Source organism: Budorcas taxicolor, chromosome 22, assembly GCF_023091745.1.
Source record: "Budorcas taxicolor isolate Tak-1 chromosome 22, Takin1.1, whole genome shotgun sequence".
NCBI classification, from domain to species: Eukaryota; Metazoa; Chordata; class Mammalia; order Artiodactyla; family Bovidae; genus Budorcas; species Budorcas taxicolor.
The window spans coordinates 34828976-34849152 of NC_068931.1; the positions used below are offsets into that span (position 1 = coordinate 34828976).

Consider the following 20177-nt stretch of genomic DNA (forward strand, 5'->3'; position numbering starts at 1 on the left):
TCTTGAAACTGGCATCTAACTGCAGAAGAAGCCTAGAACTGGCATAACTCTCCTTCCTAAGAAACCTGGCTTGTCACGTTGTCATGTTAAGTATCTTCTCCTCACTGGGCATATGCAAGCTGCCTCTCAAAAAGCAGTTTATTATGTTTGCCGGCTGGAGGGATGGGGGAAGGGATAGTTAGGGAGTTTGGGATGGCCATGTACACACTGCTGTGTTTAAAATGGATAACCAACAAGGACCTCCTTTAAAGCACAGGGAGCTCCGCTCAGTGTTATGTGGCAGCCTGGATGGGAGGGAAGTTTGGAGGAGAATGGGTACATGTATGGCTGAGTCCCTTCACTGTTCACCTGAGACTATCACAACATTGTTAATTAGCTGTGAAAGGGAAAGTCATTCAATTGTGTCCAACTCTTTGTGACCCCATTGACTATAGAGTCCACGGAATTCTCCAGGCCAGAATACGAGAGTGGGTAGGCTTTCCCTTCTCCAGGGGATCCTCCCAACTCAGGAATCGAACTGAGGTCTCCTGCACTGCAGGTGGATTCTTTACCAGCTGAGCTACCAGGCAAGACTCTATAATCGGCTATATGCCAAAACAAAATAAAAAGTTTTAAAATAAAAGTTAAAAGGAAAAAAAAAAGAGAATCAGTTCGATTTGGGGAGAAAATCAGAGATAACTTATTGTAACTCTGGACCCAGCGCACACACACACACACACACACACACAAAGACAAGTATAACTGTCAACCAGTTAAGGTTTTCCCACATCTACTTAAATCCCTGAAAGGATCAGTACACAGACGTCTCAAAGCAGGCACGTCACTAACCTAAACCAGCCTAATCCCCCAAAAGTTCCTGAACAAAAGCAGGAGAGAGCACTCCGGACGCCCACAGCCGAGCCATCCTTCTTCCTCTGGGAGGCTGCCTGGCCAGCCCAGGTCCTGGCTCTTTCTCTGATCAAAGTGCAACCCGAGGGTGGAGCAGAAATCTGTTCTGTGTTTCCACTCCCAGCTTATCGGCCTCCACCCTCCCACAGACTGAAAATGGAGGCACTTCCTGTTGAAAGAATGTGTTATCAGCCCCGACCCAGGCCGGGCTTAGCACTGAAAAGCAGGCCAGGTCAGATGGGGGACCCAGAGCAACCAGCCGGACACCCCACCTCCTACAGGAATAAATTAATTTAGGGACAAGTAGCAGCTGCCGACATGAACACGGAAAATCTCCCCTGGCCTGTGAGGCGACACAGTGATTTCTAGCTCACCCAGACTGTTTTCCCGTGAGAAGAAGCCTTCGCTCATTTTCAGACACAGATCTGCAAAGCCGAGGATTTCTGACTCGGTGAGCATCTCCAGTGGATGCCCTGCGGCATCTGACTCACACTGGGGCCCACCAGGACTTCCCTGGCGGCTCCCTCGATAAAGAGACCGCCAGGAATGCGAGAGACCGGGGTTCGACCCCTGGGTTGGAAAGATCCCCTGGAGAAGGAAATGGCAACCCACTGCAGTGTTCTTGCCTGGAGAATCCCCACGGGCAGAGGAGCCTGGTGGGCTCCTGCCTGAAGTCCGTGGGGTCGCAAGAGTCAGACACAACAACTGTGTGAGTTCTCTCTTTTCCTTTCCTCGTCACATCCCATAATAGGCAGGCCCAGAGAAAGCCTCCTATGGTCCTGAAGGAGCAGTCCTGGAAAGGTGATACATCAGAGCAAAGGGAACCCCTGAAAGACACAGCTTTTCCGGGAGAATTGCAGAGGTTCTCTGGCTTGTGAATTATAGATCTTGTTTTTGAGCAAGAAAACCAAAAAGGAATGGGCTGATCTGGAGAAACAAACCCAGCACCCCCGACGGGTTGGGGGAAGTGGGACCATTCCCAGAGCACAGGACTTTGAAGATGACCACCCTGCCTCCTCAGCGTGGATTCAGGCTGTCAGCTTCCATGGTGTCTGGTCTCTCCTCCCTACACCTCTAAGTAAGCTGTGGTTACAGCTATTTCCCGGGCGAGGGGAAGCCAGCCACCCCTCACTGCTAAAGCTCTCGTCTCTTCTAGGGCTTCCCAGGGGGCTCAGTGGTAAAGAACCCACCTGCCAAGCAGGAGACTCTGGATCCCTGGATTGGGAAGATCCCCTTGAGGAGGAAATGGCAACCCACTCCAGTATTCTCGCCTAGTAAATCCCCATGGGCAGAGAAGCCTGGTGGGCTACAGTCCATGGGGTCGCAGAGGGGGGCACAACTCAGCGACTAAACAATAATGCAGGTAGATGGAAGAGATGTGGGTTCGATCCCTGGATTGGGAAGATCCCCTGGAGGAGGGCACAGCAACCCACTCCAGCATTCTTGCCTGAAGAATCTCATGGACAGAGGAGCCTGATGGCCTATAGCCCACAGAGTTGCAAAGAGTCGGACGCAAATAGAGCCACTTAGCCCAGACTGCTTTCATAACCTCTAGGTTAGCCCCTGTGGTGCTTCACAGCAGCCTTCCTCAAAAGAAAAAAAAAGAAGAAGAAAGAAAAACTAAGTGTAAGTTTCAGCAAAAGTAGAAACACTTTCAGATAAACTTCCATGATCATTTCAGTCTGGATGGAGGGAAGAGGGGCCAGACACAAAAGTGACCCAGCTGACAGTCGCGGAGGTAACACGAGGAAGCTACACACACACGCACAGGTTCCGTCTCCGCCAGGACGTGTGAAAGCCATCCATGGTGACAAAACCACGAATTCTCCCACAACTGCTCAACAAAGCTCAAGAAGAGAGTGTCACGGTCACCTCAGCCGATGACCCAACTCAGTGTTTCACAGAAGAGTTTATTTCTTTGTAATTTAGCAAACAAATTCTTTACTGAGAAGAGTTCATCAGCCACCCCCTTGAGCCCTCTTCCCCCTTCCAAGCCTGAATTGGCCAGGTTACATCCATAGGCTGCTGCTGCTGCTAAGTCACTTCAGTCGTGTCCGACTCTGTGCGACCCCATAGATGCCAGCCCATCAGGCTACCCCGTCCCTGGGATTCTCCAGGCAAGAACACTGGAGTGGGTTGCCATTTCCTTCTCCAATGCACAAAAGTAAGAAGTGAAAGTGAAGTTGCTCAGTTGTGTCCGACTCTTCGCAACCCCATGGACTGCAGCCTTCCAGGCTCCTCTGTCCATGGGATTTTCCAGGCAAGAGTACTGGAGTGGGGTGCCATTGCCTTCTCCGATCCATAGGCTAGACGCTGCTATTTTTAAGGAGGAAGAGAATTCTTCTATAGACACACTCTACGCTGGGCAAAGGAACAAACTGTTTTATACGTTCGTACACACAAACAGCAAGCATGTTGTGATGAAGGCTGGCCCCAAGTTTACAAGGACCCTGGGTTTATCAGTAAGAGCCTGATATACTGAAAAAGTTCATTCATTTTTTTCCCCCACAGGTTCCATAAGATGTTATGGAAAAATCCGAGCTACCTTTTTGGCCAAACTGATACAAATCTAAATTGCAGGGGGAAAAGGGTTTGTCCCACAACTTGAAGTCACTGGCCTCCTGAAGAAAAGGTTTATCTTCTGAAATGAACCAAAATGGATGACTTTAGTCAAATTCAGTGGTAAAAGATACAGTGGCAAGATAAAACACCTGGTGGATCAGGATCTTAATTTTTAAAAATTAGCTACAGGAGCTTGGATGAGCCCCCTGCTCTGGCCATCTCCACTAGACAAAATGGACAGCAGTCCATGAACCCAGCAACACTGACAAGAAAGCATTATGGGAAAAAAAAGTAAGCAAGCATTATGAAACTGCTAAGAATCACGACAAATGAAAAATCGTTGCTATCAGGGAAATAAAAGTATTTAAACACAGTTACTTTGTTAACATAATAGCTTTATGTCTCTAAATTCCCTCCATGAAGAAAGATTTATGTCTAATGTCTTGGGATGGAAAAAAAAATGCCATGCAAATAAATGCACATCACTATCAACTTCCAAGGTCATATTTAAACAGTGCTAGTCTTCTCGAGCTTCAAAGCTGTCTGTAGGCATCTCCCACTTACGCTACACTCTATTCCTAAGGACCAGATGGTGGGAATTATTTTTCCCCTTTAGTAGAGGGAGGAAAACAGGGGCTTTACAAAACCTTGGCAGCTCACTACAGTCACACACAGAGCTGGAGCTAGCGCCTGGCTGCCTGACTGTGTCCTTCCAGCTGTTAATCCGTGAACCCAGAGAATAAACTTCAGACCATACTCGGGCTCCACCATGAATCAGATGACTAAACATAATGAGAGCTTTCAATTACAAGTATTGTTACCCTGGTGGTTCAGTAGTAAAGGATCCGCAAGCGATGCAGAAGACGCAGGAGACCAGGGTTGGATCCCTGGGTTGGAAAGAGTCCCTGGAGGAGGGCATAGCAACGCACTCCAGTATTCTTGCCTGGAGAATCCCATGGATAGAGGAGCCTGACGGGCTACAGACCATGGGGTCGCAAAGAGTCGGACACGACTGAAGCGGCTGGGCACTTGTTCACGTGCTGTGTTTAATAGGATAAAAATATGATTCTGGAGCGTGTGCACCAGCTCTGGTAAAACCATGCCATGCTAACAGCTACCAAAAGGGGCCGTACACCAAGTAAATTATCATTTAAACATTGTCAAGTAATGACTTGGAATTGTTTACTCAAAAGACTCCAAATACCTGTTATTTGTTCAAACTGTTCTTAAAATCTAGGGTGAATAAAATCATCTCTTTTCACGTCAGCTCACAAACGCGTGAGCACTTGCCCTGATGTGGTAGGTAGCCGAATCATGAATGATCGCCTGTGTCAAGACCTGTCTTTGGAGATGCTTTTTAAAATTATTCAAATTTCAGAGAAAATTAACAAATTGGTCTAAACACAGAGCTAACAGATTGTATTTAATTCATATCCATTAGATCTTCATATTGCTAGTAACTCTTTTGGCAGACACCCATGAAATGCATAATAAATTACTTTTTGTTCCAGTAAAGGAATTCATTTTCTTCGAAGATTCATTTAGCAATAACATTTCAGGGCACCCTAAGCCAGATTTCTTAAATTTGGCTGTGTTTTCCCGTAACATTATTTCATGTTTTGTGACAATTTTGTATATTCTTATAGAGGCAGAAGAAAAAAAAAATCAGAGTATCTGTAATCTGCAAAGAAAAGTCGTGTTCTGAGATGAATCCGTGTAACTTGAGGCCATAACAAAAAGGCGACACCCAACCCACACTATTCTTTACCTAGCATTCTAGCTTTCAGATTGTGACAATGAGTCACTTATTAAACAAACCACAGTCCTGTGATAAATTGGGTGGACACATAGGTTACAAACTATTTAAAGAAGGAAACAGCTTTACTGTTTCCTAACAGACATACAGCCTCATTGGATATTAGTGTAGTAAGTGTATTTCTAACCACCATCCTCCTCAGGACACAAGCACACAAGGATAAAAAAGAAAAAGAAAAAACCGGGAAGTCTAGAAAAGGCCCTCAAATCAAAATGAAACTATGCAAACTCCACATGCTTCCACGCTCCTTGCCAGGGTGACGTGTGACTTTCTCAGTGAAGGCCAATGTGGTCAGACAGGAACGTGAGTGAGTTATTAGAAGGGGCTGTGAAAGAAGAAAAGAAAGGGAGCCTGGCACGTAAGGAGCGTGAAGATAAAATGCCAACAAAATATTTATGTTCATGGCTTGCAGCAAGTGGCGAGTGGTATATTAATAACTGCGATGATGGGCCGACTCCCTGGGAGCGGTGGGAGACGTCGGCTCCAGCCCCGGCTGCAAGGCGGGCTTGTCTTGTGACCTTATGGAGTCACTCCGGATCCTGGTTTACAAATGAGCCCCTCATAATACCTAAGTGCAACTCTCTCCCATACCCTCGTGCAAGATTAATGCCTTTTTAACTCTTTTTATTCATTTAGAGAAAAATAAATATCTTGGACTATAAACTCTTGGGTGGAGGAAATGGACGCTAGCCTCTTTAAGAAATGCTTTTTAATGATTTTATAAAAATTAAATTGAAGGCAATTTGCATATTCTGCAAGTTCCAACTCCCTTGGCACTCACTAAGCACAGGTTTAAATCCCACTTCAAAAGGATTTTGGTACCTCGATCTTGTATTTCATATTTTAAGGGAGACTTTTTACCATCATATTAGGCATGTCAACAACAGTAAACTTGCCTATCTATTGGTTTTTTTTCCTATTACCCAGCTAACAAAGCCCTAGAAATGCAATGGGTTTTATTGATAAGTGTATGTAACAAGAAAATGTATACAGTATAGTTTATATATTTGGTCATGAGCAAATCACTTCTATGGTGCTATTCTCCTAGCTGTACCATCAGCCAAAACTAACCAAAATTAATCAGATTTAAGAAAATGCCGTTTCTTCCCCCTAAAGATTTCAACAGTGCGTGTACTATCACATATGAATTCAGTGTGCTGTAATGGTTAAAAACACTGACTCTGAATCTGCCAGGCCTGGATCCAATTCCAAGCCCGTCTCTTAATCTGATACATAACCTTGGGCCTATTACTGAGTGTCACTCCCCAAAATAGAAAATAGAAAAAGATACCTCATTTGTACAGTGATAATTGGGAATAAAAAAGATACAAAAAACAACTGGAACATAAAAGGTACTTGGTAAGTTAGTCTCCTGCCTTCCTACATCCCACAATCTTACAAATGAGAAAGTACAAGAAACAGAGAAAACTCAAGGCAACCACCTGATGATTAATCCACTAACACCCAATTCTTGAGTGCCCTAAAGGTGTATGTGGAACATTCAATGTAAGAGCTAAGCAGGAACTTTGGCCCCCACTTGAACAGCCTCTTAAATCTTCTCTTTCTGACACGTGAGGCCCTCTGAGTGAAAGCAACTCTGACTGTATGTAGGTCCTTCATGAATGTTCCTTTCAGCTATCTAAGCACTATAAGGATAATTAATAATAATAGATAATTAATATAATTGTGTGACCAACATTATGTCGAGTAAATCCGAAGCAATTCAACTACTCAGGGGAAAAGACAGTGGAATATAAAACTTACTAATAAAGAAAGAAGCTACGTGACTCAAGGGATGTTTTCCCGTTTTCATCATAGGATGCAAATATTAACATATAAAATAAAATCCATAAAAAGAATATAAAATATTAACTTGCCAAGTACCTAACCTTTCTTCAGAGGCCTTATAAAGACATCCAGACAGCCCAAGAAATGTCAGTCCCTAAATCACTACCCCTCATCTACAAGCACTTAAGCACTTAACTCTTTCAAACCACTTCTAGCATGAGATTTAGCACCATGCAGCCCAGAGGTATTACTTCGGACAAGGTCATTGCATAAAGCTGTTACCAAGAAGAGGCTGCAGGGAAAAGAGTCTCCCTAGGCAGACAGCCTCCCTGAGGTTAAAGGAGGAAGGAATTGAGATACCTATTCAGCACAGAGAAACGGACCAATGAGCAAGGCCCACCCAAAGGCAGAGACCCACCCACCCAGAGAGGAATCTGAGGTGCGATCCCCGTGTCTCAGTCTAAGGACGCCTGCCTCTCTCCCAGGAAGCCGTCTATCACCAAGCACCAACCACAAAGTGAGGAAATGAATCCCTATCACTAACACGCCCTCCCTAATAGTCTCCATTCTGAAGGGTCACCTGGCAGCCACCCTGAAACTATCTTGCCCCCAAGGAGCCCCTGGGGACCAAGAAACTAAACATTCTAAGCTCTAAGGTCAGGACACACCACAAGCTTCAAGGAGGGAGTTTTCCTTGCTTGTAAAATGTACAAAAAAGGATCATGTGAGCATTAGTTTACATCAATTATCAAAACACGCCCAGTTCAGGATGGTTTAATTGTCAGACTATAACGAAACCACAGTAGGTATTACAGAAAGCCCACCATTTAGAAATGAACTTAGTGTGGACCCTACCTAAGGCTTAATATGGACTTGAAAGCAGTTTGAAATATCTGCCTTCCACCTAATGGATCCATCTCATCTCCTGCTGTTGTCTTTTTACACCATAAGCTCAGCCATACTGAATTCCTAAAACTGTGCCCTTGAAGAATCATAGCTACCCATGATCTTCTTCCTGGAGGCCTTGACCCCAATTTTTCCCCTACAAAAGTCCTCCACAACTGATTCAGATTTCCTCTCCTCTGTGAAGCCGTTTCCAACCCCGTACTTGGAATTCACGGCTCCCTACTTTTTGACTTCTACTTTGTTGTTCCTTTATAGCTTTTTCAAATCTCATCTGTCTGTACATATGTGCTCCCACCACTACCACCACATTATGAGCAATCCAATGTCTGGAACCTTGTTTTACGACATGAAAAACAGTGTCACCCCAGTACAATGCTCCTTAAATAGAACAATGACTGCAAGGCAAAGGCTACTCAGAATTTGTGTTTATTTCAACATTATGTGTTCAATGATGACTTCAACATTATATTTGCACTGTTAATATAAATTTAAGTAGGCTTTAACTTTTTAAAATAATCCTCAACAGAACTACTTTCAGGCGGGCAAAATATGTTCAGTGATTTCTTATTCTCAGACATTGTCTTATTGTTCATTTTCTCACCAAATTAATCCTCCCTGTCCCAAAGAAAATTAAGAGAAATACCCTTTATCTAAAAATTGGGGGATGAGTTACAAACACAAGTATATGTAGAATATATACACACACACACACTCTATGTATGTGAGTACATATCCAAAGTATCCTCCGGTTTTATAAATTTTTAGCTACAAGTCCTAAGAGGGATAGGAATCTACAGAGGCTACTTGTTAAACCTTATTTGGGAATTGCTGAAACAAAATGTTATTATATTTGTCTAATAACAATAACAACAAATACCATAAAAATACAACTCAAGGAATGGAATTCAGTGAAAGATTGAAATATTCCTATAATCCACAGAGAACACAAATGGCAAAGAAAATCTGATGTCTATTCAGGTCCACTAAAGACTCATTTTTCAGTAAATTTACAGATATAGGAAAATTTTACACTGAATAAAAAAAACTACTCTGGGGAAATTTAAGTTCCAAAGTCACAAAATTAATCAACGTATCAAAAATTAAGTTCAACACATTTGTCAACCCAAAGAATTCCATGCAAGAAATTGATTCTAAAATTCTGATCAACACAGAAAAAAATAAGGAAAAGAAAAATGAAAGATAATACAGTCTAGTGAATAATAAGTGTTATATAAATGAAAGCAAATAAATCATTTATTGCAATCATTTTTTAAAAATTCTAAAAGGAACAAGACAGGGGTTATTTTACTATCAGGCTGCACGGCAGCAGCAACAGGTTTTCCTGTTTTCATTAAGGAGACAAACTGCCCTCCCTCCACCTCCCAAACCACACCACACGGCACGGCCTGCAACAGAGAAGCTGAGTTCTAAGGGAGCCAGGTCAGCGAGCTGATGACCGTGAGAAGGAATGAGACAAAAGTCCAGTTAAAACACAAAGGGGCATCGCTTCTCAGCCTTTCGGCTAAGATCAAGTGTAAAACACAAAGGAGCAACAGAAAGCTAAGACATGCCAAAACGTCAACAGCATGAAGCTTCAGAGCAGTGCAAAAATGATTTTCCTGTCTCTCCCGCTAGAATACTCCAGTCCAGCCAGATCTGCTCAGGTACCAGGTCCTCAGAGGACCACCGCTGAACGTGCCCACAGTGGGGGACCTCGGAACGTAAAGAAAGAAGTCCTCTAGGACTGCCTGCTGGTGATCTCCAGCAGCTGATTCTTCAGACGGGAGGGAATTAACACAACCAGTCTGATAGGTCTCTTCTCAAAGACTCGACTTCTCTGCTTTAACTCACAATCCTTAAGGAAGGCGGGAGAAGCAGATATGCAGCCACTGACGTCTCTAAGTAGAGCACATGGCCCGTTTCCTTGTTCCATTGGGAACGTGCCTATGATCACCCTTTGTTCTGGAGTTCGGTTGTCCCTATTAAACTAGGACTTCCCTGCAGGACTAATTTCCACCCCGCCTGTCACAGGGGCCGCTGGAGATCCACGGTGCGGACTTATCACCACAGGAGGTTTAAGGGTCAAGCCAAAGAAGGAACCCTGGGCTACAGACCAGATACACCTACGGAGATACAGCAACATCCCCTTTACCTACAGGGCTCACAAAATCCTATAAGCAGTCGGTCACAACAACAGCATAAACTGAGACCTAAGTGGGAACATGTCACATCTTTGTTAACACAGCCGCCTTTCACAAATGCTTCTGCCAGCTGCTCACAGATAACACCTCCAGCAGACTCTTCATGGCACCTCCGCTGCCACAGTGGTCACGCACACGCAGAACCGGTCAGCCCAGGAGGGTCAAGGGACCAACAAAGATACACCCTGGCGCTCATGGGGACACCACTGAGTCGGCTTCAATTATCCTTGGAGGGTGCAGTTTCCATAAGGCGGCGAGCAGGTTGGCGTCTGCCAAGTAAGCCTGCTTCCCCCAACGGCCCCGTCAGGAGGGCACCTAGGACTCCGTGACGGGCTGGCCGTCGGGGAACACCCTGGAGCCCAGGTGCCAGCCCTAGCCGGGAGGAACAGATCCTTGGAGGGAAGAGGGGATGATGGGCCGTCCTCTCCACACCGCGCCCACCCCTGCCCTGCCGCCCCCAGCTCTGGAAAGAGCTGTCAGGACGCATTTCTGAGGCCACCTGGGCTCGGAGAACTGCCCTGTCTGCGGCTTGCACAGCTGTCTCCCATGGAAGCTGCCCAGGCTCCAGGAGCTATGGGGACCTTGTAGGGAACTGCTCTCCAACTCCCCTAATCTCTAAAGTACTTTTTTTTTAAAAATACTAAAATCGCTTTGCATCCTGACTGCTAGTGGAAAACTTAGCCTTCCTCTGACAGCACTGGCCGGCCAGCTACCCCCAGGAAGCAAGCTCCCAAATGAGACAGAGGCCTTGGGACCAGCCTCTGGATTCCCAAGGTCCCACTTCCAGGCATGCCCAGGCTAAATCCTGTCACCACCTTTGCACTGTTCCTCCCCTGGAGGCCAAAATTGATTGGACTTGCAGAGTCAATTTTGAATTTTTACATCACAGAACCACCACGCGAGCAAAACAGATTCCACCCACCTGGTTTCTAAAGCCTATTGTTGGGCAAATATCTCTCTTTCTGTGCCATTTATCATTCAAATTTAGCTTTGCCTCACTAAGCTTGGACTATAGCACTGACAAAAGCAGGCAGCAACCCATTTTTCAGCCAGTAGAGAGAGACCACTGAGGCTGAAATCGTAGCTAGAAAATCAGAACACTGTCTTGTCTCACGTAAGGCCCATAATTGGCTTCCGTGGCAGTTCAGATGGTAAAGAATCTGCCAGCAATGCAGGAGACCTAGGTTTGATCCCTGGGTCAGGAAGATCCCCTGGAGAAGGGAATAGATACCCACTCTAGTATTCTTGCCTGGGAAATATCATGGGCAGAGGAGCCTGGCAGACTACAGTCTATGGGGTCACAGAGTAGGACATGACTGACTGACTAACACACTTTCAAGCTACATAATTGCTTCTGAGGACTTAGGGCTTAATAAAGGAAATTTTAAAACAATATTGATCTTTTCATTTCCTTACAAGTAACTTCTATTCACCGCTTTAGACTCTTTAAGTTACATGTTAGCCTCTTGTAAAAAAAAAATGTCCTTCACCAGCATTCACCTTTATGAAGGTAATAAAGGCAAGAATGTTCTTTAAGAACATGTGTCTGCAACAAATAACAGCAAAAAAGCTTTTTCCATTTTGAAACTCTGAACGTGTTTGTTTATTAAAGAACCCCCCCAAAAGAGCTTGAATTGGAGGATAAAGAAAATATCAAATATCGTTTAAAGCAGTTTAAAAACAGATTATTTTAATGTCTAATTTTTGTTACTTTAAGGCAGCAAAAATACCAGCTCCAAGGTTCCCAGTTCAAAGACACCTCGAGGGCAGTAGTTTCAATTTCACCTGCGGTAACTGTTCAAAAACACGAATTTCCAAGCCCCACCCCTAGAGACGCTGACTCAGAAAACCCAGGGCGGAGCCCAGGAATCTGTAGTATTTCAAAGTATCCCAAATAAAGCAAAATTCAACGGAAAAAAGAATTACTAAGTAGGGATTTTAATGCTAATGTTTCATCCTAAACTAGTCTCAGTGTAATCCTCACCCAGGACACTCTGCGAAAACCTGCCGCCCCGGGGCCAGCCTGCATCTCTGAGGGCCAGGGTGCGGCCAGGTCATTTTTAAAGGGCATTCCAGGTAAATCTGGGAAACCCTACGTGGGAAAGTGCTTTTAAAGGGCATTCCAGGTAAATCTGGGAAACCCTAGGGTGGGAAAGTGCTCTTCACTTGAGAAAAACTGAGTTTCAATCATGGCTTTACTGAAACTAAGTCTGTGATCTGCACCAAAACTCAGGCATCCTCGTAGGGGTGTGAATCTCTCACAAACCCAATTGCTCACAGGCTGATCACAAGGCTGAAATAAGCCTGGGTACAATCAAGGAACATTAGAAGAAGGCAAGGCTGCCCAGCCCGGCAGAGGACCAGCAGTTAGGTAAAGATCAGTGAATACAGCAGCACGTGGCTCATGGTGATGACGTATTGCTTTGGGTAGATGATTTCAAAAAGAAAAAAGGGGGAAAGAAGGAAGAGAAGAGGAGAACAGAAAAGGCTGGAGTCAATAAGATTTGTTGTTGTTTAGTTGCTCAGTTGACTCTTTTGCAACCCCATGGATTATAGCCCACCAGATTTCTCCATCCCTGGGATTTTCCAGTCAGGAATATTGAAGTTGGTTGCCATTTCCTTCTCCAGGGGATCTTCCCAACCCAGGGATCGAACCTGCAGCTCCTATGTCTATTGGCAGGCAGATTCTTTACCACTGAGCCACCAGGGAAGACGTTGATAAGATAAGCAAAAGCAATTTAAATATCATGGGCATTGAGATATATAAAACCATTGAGTTGTGGCACTTTTCCTGATCTACACTAGAAATATATAGATATACGTACATAGGTACGTATACTCACACACACACATATATAAACTCAGATAAAAACCTGGAAATAAAACAATTTAAAGCACTTCAAACCCAAACTTCTTGCTTTTACTTAGGTTAATTCAACCATAAAAAAATGATATAGATCTTAATTAAGAGGTTTGTAAAGTACTTAAGTTTGTCATTTTGTTGACATTTAAATGTAATTTCCTCTAAAAACTATTCTTAGGTATCAGCTAACTAAACTGAACTGTTGGTTTAGATTATTGTACTACCAGATAAGATAAAATTGGAGATAATATACAGGAGAGCAACTCACTAGCTCAGAAAGAGTCTATGCTGTTTTAACACTTACCCCTGAGGCTGCCGGTTGTGTGGTGGGGGAAGCATTTTTGCTGCAGTCATCTGTGTTAGAAGAGGTGGAAGTTGGAGTCATGGGAACAGAATTATTGCTATTACCTGCAACGGTCAAAATTAACCTCATAAATATACATATACTCTACTAAAGTTGGCAAATATTTTACAGTCAAAACAGCATTTTCTTATATTTACCAGAGCAAGCTTTTGACTTATTCATGTTCTTAGGTTTTCGTTTCCTGGTTTGAATTCCCTCTTTTTTCATAGCAAGCGGTCGAGGCACCTAAAAAATTTTTCACATAGGCCATACGTTTAATAAATATTATACTGCAGAAAAACCAAACTAACTAAAGACCGAACGTCAGTAGTGAAGGCCCTCATTTAAAAGAACTTGGCATAAATTTCAATCCAATTTTTATACACACTTCATAGATCCCAACTGCACAAAGACTACACTTTCCCCATCAAATGCAAAGATTCCTGGGCGGGCGGGGGCGGGGGGGGGGGGAAATGGGGTGATTTGCCAGGTAGAATCTCTTCCCTCAACTTAATGTTTATTGTTTTAAACAACTTTTAATTACGGAGTGAAACCACCGAATTACATATTTTTATTTCAAAGAGATTGTGAATTCTTCTTTATACATATACCACGGTTATTTTTCTTTTTAAAATTGGCATATTTTATAATATCTTGTGCTATGCTTAAAATGTAGAATCTTTTTAACTAGAGCTATCCAATGTGATGACTCTTCTGTATAGATGTATTTGATTGCACTCACATTTTTAAGCTATAAACTAGTTAGTGTGCATTTCTAGTAGGTTCCATGGTTTTTTTCTTTTTAAGTGTACAGCTTTTTAAAATACACACACTACTATATACAAAATAGATAACCAACAAAGACCTGCTGTATAGCACAGGGAACTATACTTAACCTTCTGTAATAACTTAGAAGGGAAAAGAATCTGAAAAAGAATATACACACACATATGTATCGCTGAATCACTGTGCTGTACATCTGAAACACAACATTATAAATCAACTAGACTTCAATTTTACAGCTTTTTTTAAAAAAAGATTACTACCATCTTATCAGTTCTAAAATGCACATTTCCCACGTTTTTGTATTTCTACAATCTGCATGTCTGACTATGGATGTGTGTGAGTTTCACTGGCAGCTTTTTGTTTCTTACTGGTATGATAATAGTTTCTAGAATAATTAACAGGCCCCTAGATTCACAAACGTGAGTATACAAAAATCAGATCCTTCACCTCCATGCCCTCTCCTTTGCTGATTTTAAGCTGAAATAAAGTACAAACAAGACACTGAAGATGTATACACAGAAGCAGAGTAGGTGGCGCACCCCATGGAGCTTCATGTAGAGTCCACAAGCATTGCACACAGGCTCGCCCTCGGCATTTCTGCGCCACAGAGTCGTGGTCGTGGTGTGACAGTTGGCACAGGACAATCCAAGCCGCCGGGAGGAAGGCTAGAAAGCAGCACAAGAGAGTGGATAGACATAAGTGCTTTTCACATATAAGCTACACACGTCAATGTGTCGTGTCCCTGCCAGCAACAAGCATGTACCTGGTTATTATAAATAAGCAGTCCCCCTTGAGGAAAAAAAAAAAAAAAAACCCTTGAAGTGTAACTAGGTTGACCTTCCTGGACCAAAGTGTGCCGATCTAATACAGATCAATTGATCTGCCCCAGCTCATTAGCACAGATTAAGCAGTCACAATACTGGCCAATGCCTGCGCTCACTGTTGTTGTCAGAGGTCTGAGTAAAGAAATGCAGTCACAAACTGCCTGCCAATGTGTTAAGTGGCTTTGGGGACTCTCTGCCTCATCTGAAAACTGAGATAACCAGGTCTATTTCTCAGATATGTGCAGAGGAATAAACTAGAAACTGTAGAAAAGCCTATATATATTAACAGAAATGAATTTTGGAAGATGCACAAAAAATTTTTGTAAAGAAACATATTTTAATACATCTCATTAATTATCATTATGATCACCTATTGCCTGAATTTTCTGTATTATCCATTCTCCAAAGGACAAGCAAATTCTACAACACTGTGTTACTGCTGGCCTTGTCTTGGTGATGCTGCTGTATTTGATTTACCCTGTCAGTATAGTCCTTTTCCTCACCTGGTGGTGGTGCTTTAGTCGATAAAATCGTGTCAACCTCTTGCAACCCCAAGGCTCCTCTGTCCTTGGGATTCTCTAGGCAAGAATACTGGAGTGGGTTGCCTTTTCCTTCTCAGTACAAAGGGTTAAATTTATCAGAAAAGGTCAACTGTCACTCTGATTTCTGTTTCCTTTATACCCATAACATCCTTATGTGGAGCTTATCTTCTCTAAATTATGTATGAATTATAAAGAAGGGCTTTTTAAGCTCGTCTAAGTTCCTACCTAGAATGACAAAAATCTAAATTTGCTTTTCAATTACCTAGATAGGCAACTTAAAAAAAAAAAAAAACCTATGGGGAAAATCTAGGGACCAAAACAAACTGAAAGATATAGAATTAGGGAAGTTGGCCGGGATGATTAATTTAGGAAAAGAAGTTATAAAGAATAGACGGCAAAAACATAGATTGAGCATGCACTGACTATTCAGATTAAAAGACAGAGAGTTTCAACATCTTTGTTGGCAAAGTCAAAAGCTAAAAATTGAATTTTGTTTTTACAACTCACGTCCCGTTGTTATTGCTACAGCATAGTCTTTACAGACAAGTTGTAAAACCAAAGAGACACTGGGAAGCCTCTTAGCACTGCCACATTTTTAAGAAGTCGGTGCTAAGAAAGAATCACTTTGACTTTTGGTGGAAAAGAGTATGTTTGGCTGACAGAACTATTTGGGAACTTGCTTTGTTAAAATGATGAAAACATGAACTCTTACACCTCAGGGCTGCTGCTTTTTTTCCCCTTTATCCTTAAAAGAGAATAATTTCCCAGAAGAGCACTCCTTTCTCTTCATAAATGTGAAATAAGTAAATTAGGGACAGGAAAGTTCATTTTATAAACAGGTCATTTATGATAGTTGGCAGTGGAATTTGGAGCCAATGTGAGGCAAACTTGTTATCAGAATTTGCCATTATAACAAAGAACTTTATGACTGTCAACTGCAGATCATAAGTGAAGCCAGTCCCCATAAACATGTGAAATGAAGGTGAGTGGGTTATAAAAGTTTCTTGTAACAAGCGATCTCAGTTATATTCATCACTAACAAGGAATTCAAGTTACACCATAAATCTCTTATTTTGCAATGTATTACAAGTTCAAATTCACTGTGATTGGTAGCTGTACTGCTAGCTAAACAAACTTGGGTTCAACATTCTATGTCTGAGAACTAACTAGATCCAGCAAAACCATAAATAAGAAGCCCACAGGAGAACTAATTGATAGACACACCCTTCAATTGGTATCATTTATAACCCATTTACAAAGCACATTGTCGGACCTTGGTCACTGCCAAGACACCTGCCATACAGAAGGAAAACTATTAGATTCAGAGATGTGAAAAACTGGGTTTTGTGTTTCCTGTTAACAGTTATTTTTACTGATAAGTGCACAAAACTAAGGCCACTCTCTAAATATGGATGCTAACAGATCAAATTTAAAATGCCACTAGAAACAAAATGGCTACTATTCTGCCAGTGTTTTGCTAAATCTTGAGAAAATGTTGCCTTTCCGGGCTCAGCCAGGACTCTGTTCAATGTGCCTTCTCCCCAAAATAATCATCACTTTCATTGTTCATACATTGGCTAATGCATGAAGACAAGGAACTTCCTTGGAATATTGACCAGCAGTACTTTTTAAATACGATGCATGTAAGAAAAATGAAAAAACACAGGGAGTCAGGCACAGAAGTTAAGGATGCCCTTTGAAGCAAAGTCTAAGCTGCGGGTGACTAACAAGTTTAAGGCACATACACTCATTAAATTAACCTCGGCCACTTTATTTTTAAATGCATTAAAAACAAAACAACCATAAAACTAATTGCTTCTCTTTAAGGTGGCAGACTCACATTGTGATGCAATTTCACTCTAATCTATTTAACACAAACAACATGTGTAGCATTTGTTCCTGCTAATTAGAGTATAACAATTAAATAAATTACTTGGATACTTAAGATGTCTGGCATCTAACTGTAAAATATTTTACTTTAAAAGGTATTAGAGTATGAGTACTTGGCTAAACAAATGTTAGCCTTACAGTGGGGCATGTGAAAGCTTTCATTTATTTTCTCTAATCAGGGCAGCAGTAAATACCCTTTCCTTCTTAAAAACACAGTGGACAATAAGAGATTAATCCCTGAAGAAAATCAAAATTCCCACACTTTAAATCATAGTGAAATGTGTTGGGATGGTGAAAATCTTCTGCTTGAGAAAAACGTGCAGACTGCATTTTCCCCCTCAAGCTCTATGAACAGTAGTTCTCTGAACAGCCAGATTTCAAAATAACAAAAGTTAGAGTAAATAAATTTTTCACTAGACTCAAGGACAATCCAAAGGACGGATGGAATTTGGAGCTAAAACTAATCTGAAGAGGTGGAAAGGGCCCGGAGGTGGAAAGGACAGAGGCAAAGGGATTCAAGACGAGCCTGGGGGACAAGAGGGCTGTGGGTTCCATTTTAACATCCATTTTACCGGATGTTACAGGGGAGCTCAATCTCTTCAAGAATCGACTCCAAACCAGACTAAAGAGTCCACAGTGAAAAGAAACCTTCACTTGATCTGGGGCTGTAGTCTGTTTCTCTCCCTGGAGGTTACTAACATTACTCATTCCTTGGATCTCCTTCCAAAATTATTTCAGTGCATTTGCAAGTACATCTAGAGATGTGTAAAGATAGGGGGTTGGTACTTTTTAAAAAAGACAGTAGCACACCACACCTTCTCTTTTTTTTTTTTTTTTTTCATTTAAGGATGTCACTCTGTGTGAATTTGGGCAGAGGGCTGCCTTCATTCCCCTGCGGCTAGTTTGGGGGACGATCTGCCCCGGTGGGCGCTGAAACTACCCGGGACCCCCAATTCGGGTCCGCTCTAGGCCGCGGGCACAGGTGCGGGCCGGGTCGGGCGGGGAGACCCGGGCCCCGCGGGCAGCGCGCGGATCCGGCCGGGCCGCTGGGGAGGGCGGCGCCCGCACTCACCACGCGCTTCTGCGGCTTGATGAGGGGCCTGCTGAGGCCGTTCATCTTGCTGTAGAGACCGCAGGCGTTGCACAGGTAGTGGCCGGTGCCGTCGCGCCGCCAGAGCGGCGTCTGGATGGAGCCGCAGTTCACGCACTCGCGGCTCTCGGGCAGGTCCTCCAGCAGGTCTGCAGGACGAGAGGCCGGTGAGGTCCCGCCCCCGCGAACCCCACAACCCGCACCCAGAGTCCCCCGGGGCCCGCTCCCGCGCCCTTCCCCACCCGGCCTTTCTGCTCGGCGGCCCGGCCCGGAGCCGGCTGTTGATGTCACCGCGACCGATCTGTTGACCGATTATTTGTCCAATACTTCTGCACCCCTGGGCGCGCCCCGTGCAAAGCCCTGCAAAGTCCGGTGACAGAGCTAGAAACCCGGCCCGGATCATCCGCCTTCCGTCTCCCCAAGGACCTCGGAGTTGAGATGAGCCGTGGGGTGGTCGGTGTGGGCCCCCTGACCTCTCCTTTCCCGCTGTTCCCAAGCTTTTCAAAACTGAAATCCATCATAATTACAATATACCACTTGCCAAAACCCGAGTAAGCTTTGCAATATTAACAGTGATGGCTCACCCCAGCCCCCACCCGCAAATATCCCCGTAAATACCCCGGGACATAATGAGGCTGTTTTCTTTTATCTCAAGTAATTTTTTTAAAGTATTTGCTATGGCTACCACTCTTCCTTTTCCTCCATAAAGAATAGACAACTGAAATACTGTTCTTGAGCACTTTTACCAATTAATTAATACTGACTCCTGGGGGGGGAAACGCAGTAAGAAATTAGTAAGAACAGAGATGAATGTTAGTTTAATTTTCATGTCACAAAACCAAACACTAAAATATTATGATTTTAAAATGGGTCTAATTGCTACAATCTACAAAATTTCTACAAACGGTCAATCGATACTGAATGGATTCAGAAAATTACCAGCACTGTTCCAGTGCTAAATCAAAGTTTTTCCTACACTAAAATTTCAACTTATATCATCTATTTAAATTAATATTTGTCATTTTACTGTTTGGTTAGTTTTCCAAAGTTCATTAATTAACCTAAACCTGCTAACTTAAAAAAAGCCTTTAGAGTAAATGATTTTAACATTTACTACTTTCCCTTAAATCAGCTAAATATGAACAATTAACTAAAGTGAGATGGGTACTTATCAAGTACTTTTGAAAATATTTCCTTTAAAATAACTGTTTAGAGTTATTTATATTACACAAAATTTAAATGTTACAATTTGGCTTTCTTCAAGGAGCATTTTGAATCAAATTTTAAAGTAAATAAACATTACACTTTAGAGTTTATTTGAAGACTGTGTCAGCAAAACTTTCTATTCTTTCTCTTTCTATTTGTCAGTGGTTGGTTTATAGCTTGTGTCTACCATAAGCTTTTGTAGAGATATTTCAGTCTGATTTGGATACACAAAAATCTTTAATTCAATTAATATTATTTTCCCTGCAAAACAAGTTTCCTTCCTCCTCAAGAAATAAATTTAAAAGAAACTAGCACCCCCCATAACCCCAGTTTAAAGTTGTCATGGGGATACTGCAACTTAGAACACATCACAGAGATTTATTCTTCTCCGCCCTAAAAGCCACTATTGACTACGGTAATCAGTAAAATGCTCAGGACTTCAAGGACACTGAAGTTAAACAAGGTATTTGTC

General features: G+C 42.8%; 1 protein-coding gene across 1 annotated transcript in view; it reads right to left on the reverse strand.

Annotated features, from left to right (window-relative positions):
- Positions 1-20177, reverse strand: part of GATA6 (GATA binding protein 6) — a 30940-nt gene that overhangs the window by 5473 nt on the left and 5290 nt on the right. Inside the window, exons 3-6 of the mRNA XM_052660532.1 lie at positions 18482-18648; positions 14693-14818; positions 13526-13613; positions 13329-13432 (exon numbers count right to left, since the gene is read on the reverse strand). Coding sequence (XP_052516492.1) covers positions 13329-13432; positions 13526-13613; positions 14693-14818; positions 18482-18648 — 485 coding nt within the window. The remainder of the gene's footprint in view (positions 1-13328; positions 13433-13525; positions 13614-14692; positions 14819-18481; positions 18649-20177) is intronic.